The 9,669-nt window shown below is 30.7% G+C and overlaps 1 protein-coding gene across 2 annotated transcripts; it reads left to right on the top strand.

The window, feature by feature from the left end:
- On the top strand, positions 1-9,534 carry asb14a (ankyrin repeat and SOCS box containing 14a). Of its 2 annotated transcripts, none has more exons than XM_051123053.1 (10): positions 1-60; positions 394-556; positions 642-694; positions 2,477-2,608; positions 2,699-2,857; positions 4,296-4,541; positions 5,298-5,469; positions 6,818-7,361; positions 7,431-7,584; positions 9,093-9,534. In XM_051123053.1, the coding sequence occupies exons 2-10, from the start codon at positions 429-431 to the stop codon at positions 9,269-9,271; spliced, it is 1,767 nt and encodes a 588-aa protein (XP_050979010.1). In that variant the 5' UTR covers positions 1-60; positions 394-428; the 3' UTR covers positions 9,272-9,534. The 2 variants fall into 2 exon arrangements, with proteins under 2 accessions (XP_050979010.1, XP_050979011.1); XM_051123054.1 differs by having other exon boundaries at positions 12-60; positions 410-556.
- Positions 9,535-9,669: the final 135 nt, after the last annotated feature.

The following is a 9,669-nucleotide window of genomic DNA, read 5'->3' as shown; positions in this document are numbered from 1 at the left end:
ATGCAATGCCCCCTAAACCCACTGAGGAAGCAACAACAACACTTGCCGTCAGGGAAAAAGGTAAAGTGAGAATAAAAATACCTAATATTTTGGGTAAAATGGCATTTTAAACTTTAGTTTGTGCAGTTTACCATGTATCTGAAGCGGTTTTGTTTATTTTTTAGATTTAGTCAGACACGGTCATTGTGTTTTATTGCGCTATGTGATGATATTACAAACTTTGACACACATTAGCACAGATTAAAGGATTTAAACAAACATTCATGTTCCCTTTTAGACTCGCACGTGGTGTTATTTACAGTTTGCGGGTCGTTTGCAATCACGTGAGCGGCAGATAGTTGGCAGGTCACAGGTCACGTGATGGCTTTTCTTTGTTTTCTATGTTTGTAAAAGATTTGTCTATAATCAGCATCCGCTAAGACAGTGTGATGGATTTGGACACATCTGGAGGGGTTTTTGATGAGGATGTGGCAACACAGCATATGATCGAGCAGAGCCTCCTGCAGCGCCACAAACAAGCGGAGATCAGGAGCTCTTTCTCCGGGGAATCCTGCAGGTGAAAAACACTTTACACTTTCAGTAAGTTCAGATTCAGTAAATTTGCTGCTGCTTGAATGAATATGCTGTATTTTTGTCTGCAGGATCATTCAGATCACCCCTGAGAGAGAGAAGATATTCAATGCAATAAAACATGGTAGGAATGGGTCAATCACACAATGACAAGGTCATATTTCATGACAAAATAAAAATAAAAATATATTTTGTTGTGTAATAGGTCTGTAACGTATTTTAAAAAATATTTTATTTATATTTGGATTTTTTAAATCAATAATTTCATGAAAAATATGCACATTTTCACCCATTTTCTCATTATTATTATTAATAATAATAAATTAATTAATTTAATAAATTAAATTCTCCTTATATTCTCAATGGAGATTATTATTACCGTGGTACAGTCACTTGTTCTGCATTATATTATTATTAAATTATTTATTATTGTTATTATTATTTTTAAAACTAAAATCGGTTGAAATCAAAGCAGTCCATATATACTTACATTTGTATGTTAAAGCAATGCAATTTTTTTTGTATTGTAACAATATTTTAATTTATTTGAAAATGAAAATTAAGCACATTTTTCCCTAATTTTCAGATTTCTAAGTATTCAGATTTACTTGTTTTATACTTTTATTTTATAATTGTACTTAAAAAAAAGAATTTAAATGAGATGTAATTAAAGCAGTACAACAAATTGTACAATGTGTAAAAAACTGTAAAATTATTTTTTGATTTAAAAAAAAATCCTTCTTAATGTTTCAAAATTAATTAAGCACACTTTTCCCTAATTCTCAGATTTCTAGGTGTTCAGATTTACTTGGTTTATACTTTTATTTTATACTTTTAAAAAATATGCATTTTAATATTTTATATTTTAATTTAAATGAGATGAAATTAAAGTAGTATAACAGATTATACAATGTATAAAAAACTGTAAAATTATTATTATTTTTATTTTAAAATCCTTCTTAATTTTTTTGAAATTAAGTACATTTTCTCCTAATTCTCAGATTTCCAAGTTTTTTAAAAATGTAATTAAATTTTTTTTTTTTTAATATTTTAATGTTTTATATTTTAATTTAAAAATGAGATGAAATTATAGTACAGCCAATTCTACGATGTATACAAAAAGGTAAAATTATTCTTTTTTAAAAAATCCTTCTTAGTTTTTCAAAATTAATCAGGCAAATTTTCCCCCTAATTTTCAGATTCCTAAGTGTTCAGATTTACTTGTATACTTTTATTTTATACTTTAAAAAAAATGTTCTTATATTTTTAATATTGATTAAAAATACTAAAATAATTTTTTAAAATTTTAATTTAAATTAGATAAAATTAAAGTAGTGCAGCAAATTCTACAACATATAAAAAACTGTTAAATTATTATTATTATTATTATTTTAAAATCCTTTTTAATTGTCCAAAATTAATTAAGCAAATTTTCCCATAGTTTTCAGATTTACTTTTATTTTATACTTAAAAAAATGTCCTTATATTCTTAATGGTGATTAAAAATATTAAAATAAAAATAAAATTATAAAAATATATATTTTTTTAATTTGAGATGAAATTAAAGAAGTACAACAATTTCTACAACATATAAATCTGTCAAATTATATATATTTTTTATATATATAATTATATAATTTTTTATTTGTTTATTGGAATGAAATATAGTCTAGATATGTTTTATGAGTGTAATCTACATATATTATTAATTACATTCACTGTAATCATTTAAACAGTCCCTTCTGAAAAAACTTAACCAGGTTTCTGGTTTATGCTAGTTTGTGTTGGTTTGGTTCTGGTCTAGCAGTTAAAATAATCATAGCTAAGTCCACCAATATAATTCAGCGGGTTAAACTAGTTAAGAATCTTCTGTTTTGCTCATGTCTTTGTCTGGATGTGTTATCAGGTGATGAAAAGTCCCTCCGTAAGCTGACTGTCCATCAGAGAGCTTTTTTTGAAGAGGACGACACTGGTTACATCCCCTTACATGAAGCTGCCGTACAGAACAACCAAAACATCCTTGAGATCACATTTAACGGTCTGTCGTGAGGATCTGCATTGTTTCTTATCATTATTGTTGATCTTATGTGTCAAGACGGGAGTGACTGTGATTTCATCTGTTCATCAGCCTCTCCTGAGGATGCCAAGCACAGAAAGACTCATCGGGGTAAGACGGCTCTCTTCTTAGCGGTGGAGAAAGGTCTTTTGGACAACGCTTGTTACCTGCTGGACCACGGCAGCAGTCCAGACACCCTGGATAAGGAGGAAGACTCACCTCTTGTTGTAGGTCAGAAAAGGCCATGGGTCATTCTTCAATAGGACAAGAAGCAGGAGGAATTTTTTTTTTTTTCCCTATATATATATTGAAAATTAAGAAGGATTTTTTTTAATACATTCTAGAATTGGCTGTACTATAATTTCATCTCATTTAAATTAAAATATAAAACATTAAAATATTTAAAAAAATATATTTTTTTAATTACATTTTTAAAAAACTCTGGGAGAAATTAGGAGAAAACGGGCTTAATTAATTAAAAAAAAAATAAGGATTTTAAAATAGTAATAATTTTACAGTTTTTTATACATTGTAGAATCTGTTGTACTACTTTAATTTCATTTCATTTAAATTAAAATATTAAATATTAAAAATGTTTTTTTAAAGTATAAAATTAAAGTTTTTTACATTGTTTATATATATATATATATATATAACAAAATACACACACAATATATATATATATATATAAACAAAATGCATTATGTTTTTATTTGCATTTTTAATCACCAAAAACTAGTGCTTATGCTTAGACTTTTCTATATTTTGATCTGCCAGATTTCAAGCAGTGTTATTTTAGTATAATGGACAAACTATTATTATCTTATGAATTATTTTATTTTAAATTAATTATTTAAATTATTTTCTTTTTTGTTTTTGTTTAAAATTAAACATTTAATTTTAAGATAGTTAAAAATATATATTTTTTAAATGTTTATATAATTGTTATCATTTTAATTTCAGTTTTAGTTATTCTAATACATCATCTTAATCTACATGCAAATAAAAATGTTACCTTGACAATTAGTTGAAATAAAATTAATGAATTAATTTATTGTTCATCTCATTTCAAATAACAAAATTTTTTTTATTATTTTTATTTTTAAATATTTTTCTAGTTTTTGTTTTAATTTCAATTAACCATAATAACTCTTGCTTGGACCTTAAAAATATTAATCAGCTTATATTTATCAAAATGTAGATTAAAAAAGAAAGATATGCAATTTAACCACAAACTCCAATAAAGTGTGACACATGGCATTTTCAGCAATTTGGTAGAATTTATAAATAAATAAGAAATAATTAATAAAATCACCTGCAACACAGAAATGAGTGACATCCACTGTTGCAACACAGACGTAAAGTTTTTCTTAAAACAGAATAAAATATGTATATTTTTAAACAGATTTTAAATAAAAACTATATTCAGAATATAACCACTTTATTTGTGTTAAAAAAGATTAAATATTGTTGCAATTATATATCAGGATACTTTGATAAATGGTGGGAACATGGAGATTTTGTTACACATAAAATCTTTCAAATTTAATTAAATGCATTTTGAAAAAAATGTAACTTTTAACATTTTAACACTTTTAACAGTTTTTAGATCTTTCCATTTAGTTACATTCTGTCTTTATTCTTCCTGACCAAATTTTTATTCCCGCAGCCATAAGAAACAACCACTACGACATGACGAAGCTCCTACTCAACTTCAGTGCCAGAGTTAACCAGGAGGGGGCGAACCGCAGGACGGCCCTGCATGAGGCCGCCCGGCTGGGTCTGACGGATTTCGTGGATCTGCTGCTGAAGTACGGAGCTCATCCCGACCCCAGAAGCTCCTACGGCCTGACGCCGTTAGCATTAGCCGCACAGGCCGGACACCTGGAGATCATCCGAACCCTTCTCCGGAGAGGTCGGGGAGAAACGAGATACAGCCTAGGGTTATTATAATGAATGAAAAGTCAAATTAAAATCAAAGAAATAAAATAAACATTACCTGAAATAAACTATATAAAAACTAAAATAAAATATATAAAATATTTTTTAAAAAACAATATATTTTTTATTTTTTTATGGAGTGAAAAATTACTGTGAACAGTTACTGCAAATTTCAAGGCTTGTACGATAACAATTTACTGTATAGAATACTATTAATAATAGATATATATTATATTATACTTGATATAATATTTATGATTTTATTAGTGTTAGTAATAGTAGTAGTAACTTAAATTATTAAATCAATAAAAACATTTTATTAGTGCACAAAAATGTCTTTGTACTAGTGTATTATACATTTAAATTAATATTTTTTTGCCATTTTTCATTTTTATTTAGTTTAACTTGATGCACTAAAATAGCTAAAATGGATATAAAAAAGAATAAAAACATAGTAAAGACATAGAAAAAAACTTAAAATGGCAAAAACACAACAAAATGACCAAAACTTTAACTAAAAGTAAATTGAAAATATAAAAACAAAACTAATTTGAAATATTACTTGCAGACATTAAATATTATTGTAATTCTATGATGTGTTATGTCTTGTTGCTCTGTATTTGTGTTTTTTAAAGGAATAAGTGGCTTTAATGCAGTGCGTATGAGAAAAATGGCATTTATTTTGCTGTGTTGTGAATGTAAATAGCAAAGGCTGTGGTGTTGTGTTCAGGTGCTGATGTGGAGTCTCAGGCTCAGGATTGTGCAACAATATTATTTGAGGCGTCTGCTTCAGGAAACCCTGACGTCATCTCATTACTGCTGGAGTACGGCGCTGATGCTAACATTCCCAAACACACGGGACACCTGCCCATCCACAGAGTGGCCCATCGCGGACATGTGAAGTAAGTATTACATACTGTATGACAATGATAGTGATGAAACATGGTGAAGCCTTCATTATTGTGATTGGTTTGGTTAAAAGCTTAAATATTTTAAATAAAATAAAAGTGAAATGTTTAAGGTTTAAATATTAAATTGCAATATATGCATTCATTATCAGTGGTTACTGTACACTACTGCGCAAAAGTTTGGAATAATTAAGATTTTTTTTAATGTTTCTGAAAGAAGTTTTGCTCACTAAGGCAGCATGTATTTGATCAAAAAATACAGTAAAAACAGTAAAATTGTGAAAAATTATTACAATTTAAAATAACCATTTTTTATTTGAATATATTGTAAAATAGAATTTATTCCTGTGATGCAGATCTGAATTTTCAGCATCATTACTCCAGTTTTCAGTGTCACATTGGTTGTTTTAAAGCATTATACTTTCTAAAGGTGTAACTAACTAAATAAATAAATTACATTAATATAATTCTTTTTGTGCAACAATTTATATAATAATATTAATTATAAATTTTATTAATAACTCTTAATAATAGATATTTGTTATATTAAAATTAATAATTATTTATATAATAATAATATAATTATGTATTATTAATAATGATAATTTTAATTATTAAATAATAAAAAATTGTTAGTAATAAAATGAAAAAACAGTTTTTGACTGTTATTTTGAATATTTCTAACATAGTTCTTTTATTAGTGCACAAAATGTCCTTGCCCATGTTATTTTAGTATTAAGACAGTATTATAGATTTTTATTAATATTTTGAATGCTAAATTAAATTAAAAAAAAATATTTTAACTTTTCATTTTAATTGCAGTTAATGTTTTAGTAGTTTAATTGCCAGTTTTTTTTTAAGTCTATAGTTTTTTCTGTTTTAGTTTTAATATATATAATTTAAACTAAATGAAAAAGAGAAATGTTGCCATGCCAAGTTTTTTATATTAATATTTATATTAATATTTTTATAACATTAACATTTAATTTTATATGTCAGTTAATGTTTGTTGTAGTGCTGTCAAATCGATTAATCACGATTAATCGCATCCAAAAAATTAAAAGTGTGTACATAATATTTGTGTGCTGTGTATATTATATGTAAATATAAATACAAACATGTACATGTATATATTTAAGAAATATATGAAATGTATATTTATGTTTATATATAATATAAATCATAATAAATATGAATGTATACTTGTAAATATTTGTTATATGTAATGTGTAAACACAAACTTTTATTTTGGATGTTTTGACAGCACTACTTTATTTTAAGTAACACATTTTTTATGGTTTTAGTTGTAGTTAACTACTAACTTGGCCTGTCCTGTCCGCAGGGCTCTGGCTCTGCTGATACCCTTGACGTCGTGGGACGCGGTGGACGACAGTGGAATCAGTCCTCTTCATTCAGCAGCGGCGGGCGGACACACTCAGTGTCTGGAGATGCTGCTGAAGGCCAATTACGACCCCAACTTCATGCTGCACCCGTGGGTACGTCGCAGCTACGATGATAAACGCCAGTCCGCGCTCTACTTTGCCGTCTCCAACGATGACGTCGCCTCCACCCGCATTCTGCTGGAGGCCGGAGCGATGCCTAACCAGGACCCCGTCAAGTGCCTGCAGGTGGCGCTGCGGCTGGGCAACTGTGAGCTGATTAACTTGCTACTTCGGTACGGAGCCAATGTCAATTACTACTGCAGAGTGAACACCACGCACTTCCCGTCGGCCTTACAGTACGCGCTGAAGGACGAGGTGGTGCTGCGGATGCTGTGTAACTATGGATATGACGTGGGGCGATGCTTTGACTGTCCGTATGGGGAGGGATCGCACGTCCCACACGGTTACGAGGGCTGGAGTGATACTGTCATTAAAGACACACTGGTGAGTTTGCATCTGACGTTTGATTGATGGTCTGGCATGGGTTTTAAATGCTCTTTTCTCTCGCTGTAGTTCTGTGAGGTCATTTGTGTCACGTGGCTCAAGCATCTCTCAGGAAACACGGTCCGCATCATGCTGGATTACGTCGATCATGTGACCTTTTGCTCCAAACTGAAAGCTGTGCTCGTGGAGCAAAAACAGTGGCCTGAAATCTGCAAAATTCAAGGTTTGTTCAAAATTCAAATTTCTGATAATAATAATAATAATAGGTATTCAGTAGCCATTCATTTTCAAGTTCAACTGTAATGCTTTTAATGATTTTAAAAAGCATGTATAATGATGGGTGAAATCATTGCAAAATGATTCACTGTTTGGAAGTGTGAATTATTTTATTCCGACTTTACAGTGCGTATCACGAATCATTTGATTCAGATCGGGACTTTGAAGTGCATATCACAAATCATTTAATTTAGATTGGGGCTCTAGAGCACATATTACGATTCATTTGATTCAGATCGGGACTTCGGAGCGCATATTGCGAATCATTTGATTTAGATTGGGACTTCGGAGTGTGGATCGCAAATCATTTGATTCAGATCGGGACTTTGAAGTGCATATCACAAATCATTTAATTTAGATTGGGGCTCTAGAGCACATATTACGATTCATTTGATTCAGATTGGGACTTCGGAGCGCATATTGCGAATCATTTGATTCAGATCGGGACTTCGGAGCGCATATTGGGAATCATTTGATTCAGATTGGGACTTCGGAGTGCATATTGCGAATCATTTGATTCAGATCGGGACTTCGGAGCGCAAATTGGGAATCATTTGATTCAGATTGGGACTTCGGAGCGCATATTGCGAATCATTTGATTTAGATTGTGGCTCTAGAGCGCATCTCGCGAATCATTTGAATCAGATCGGGACTTCAGAGCATGTATTGCAAATCATTTGATTCAGACCGGGACTTCGGAGCAAATCTCGCAAATCATTTGATTTAGATTGGGGCTTCAAAACACATATCGCGAATCATTTGTTTCAGATCAGGACTTCAGAGCACATCTCGCGAATCATCAGCTTCAGATCAGGACTTTGGAGTGCATATTGCGAATCATTTGATTTAGATCGGGGCTTCAAAACACATATTGTGAATCATTTTATTCAGATTGGAACTTCAAAGCGCATATTGTGAATCATTTGATTCAGATTGGGACTTCGGAGTGTGGATCGCAAATCATTTGATTCAGATCGGGACTTCAGAGCACATATCACGAATCATTTGATTTAGATCGGGACTTCTGAGCACGTATTGTGAATCATTTGATTCAGTTTGGGACTTTGGAGCACGTATAGTGAATCATTTGAGTCTGATCAGGACCTCGGAGCACTTATCGCAAATAATCATTTGATTAGAATCATTTGATTTAGATTTGGACCTAGGTAGTGCACATCGTGAATCATTTGATTTAGCAAGGACTTCGGAGCGGGTTCACCAAGTGAAAACGCTCGAGTCCTGATCTGAAAAGATGGTTCGCAAATTGTTTTTCAGATCAGGACTTCGGAGCATGCAATCCGAATCAAACAATTAAATGTCTGTTGTCTGCCATTGTGCCCCCACCAGTGCCAAAATCAAACCTATGCCTTTGTGCAAACTATATGAACTTTGGTGTAAAACTGCTGTTTCTCTGCTCATTTCACACTTGCATATTTGTGTTTTGTTTCTTCACAGAGAACGTGCGCTGTCTGCAGCATCTCTGTCGGCTGAAGATCAGAGCGTGTTTGGGTCGGTTGCGTTTGAGAGCTCCGATCTTCATGAGCTTCCTTCCATTACCAGACCGACTGAAGCAATACGTCCTATACAAAGAATATGATCTCTACGCTCAAAAATGCCAAACGCAAAACAAATAAACCAGAACACACCTGCAGAAACACACAATTACAACTCAGCGCAATATAATGGACAATCCATAATATGTTCATATCCTTTAAATACAGTTAATATGAAATATAGAGTCTTAATGTTTACGAATATGTATAGAAGTTAATCAATTGTTAATAAACACATATTTGTTTTATGAAAATATAGCCATTGATGCATTTGTTTATTAAGAACAATCTAAAGTTCTAAAGTTTGTATGCATGTTATTTCTTAAAAATGAAAATAAATATGAAATTATTTAACAGATTGTCTCATGAAATTGTTATTTTAATCTCATAATCAAACCTATCTACACTAACATTTCATGTTCTAGAGCCACAAATTTGTTTTTCTATTCAATTAAATTTTATTTAATTTCATTTTATTG

The sequence above is a fragment of the Labeo rohita genome, chromosome 11 (genome assembly GCF_022985175.1).
Source record: "Labeo rohita strain BAU-BD-2019 chromosome 11, IGBB_LRoh.1.0, whole genome shotgun sequence".
Lineage (NCBI taxonomy): Eukaryota > Metazoa > Chordata > Actinopteri > Cypriniformes > Cyprinidae > Labeo > Labeo rohita.
The sequence above is the reverse complement of the archived record's forward strand: the minus strand, read 5'-3'. Positions and strand labels throughout refer to the sequence as shown.

What these genes read in the sequence shown, in the direction of transcription:
- asb14a (XM_051123053.1), top strand. Translation starts at nt 429, where the DNA reads ATGGATTTGGACACATCTGGAGGGGTTTTTGATGAGGATGTGGCAACA. An exon ending in CCGAACCCTTCTCCGGAGAG is followed by an intron (nt 4,542 to 5,297) that starts GTCGGGGAGAAA and finishes TGTTGTGTTCAG; the next exon opens with GTGCTGATGTGGAGTCTCAG. An exon ending in TGAAATCTGCAAAATTCAAG is followed by an intron (nt 7,585 to 9,092) that starts GTTTGTTCAAAA and finishes GTTTCTTCACAG; the next exon opens with AGAACGTGCGCTGTCTGCAG.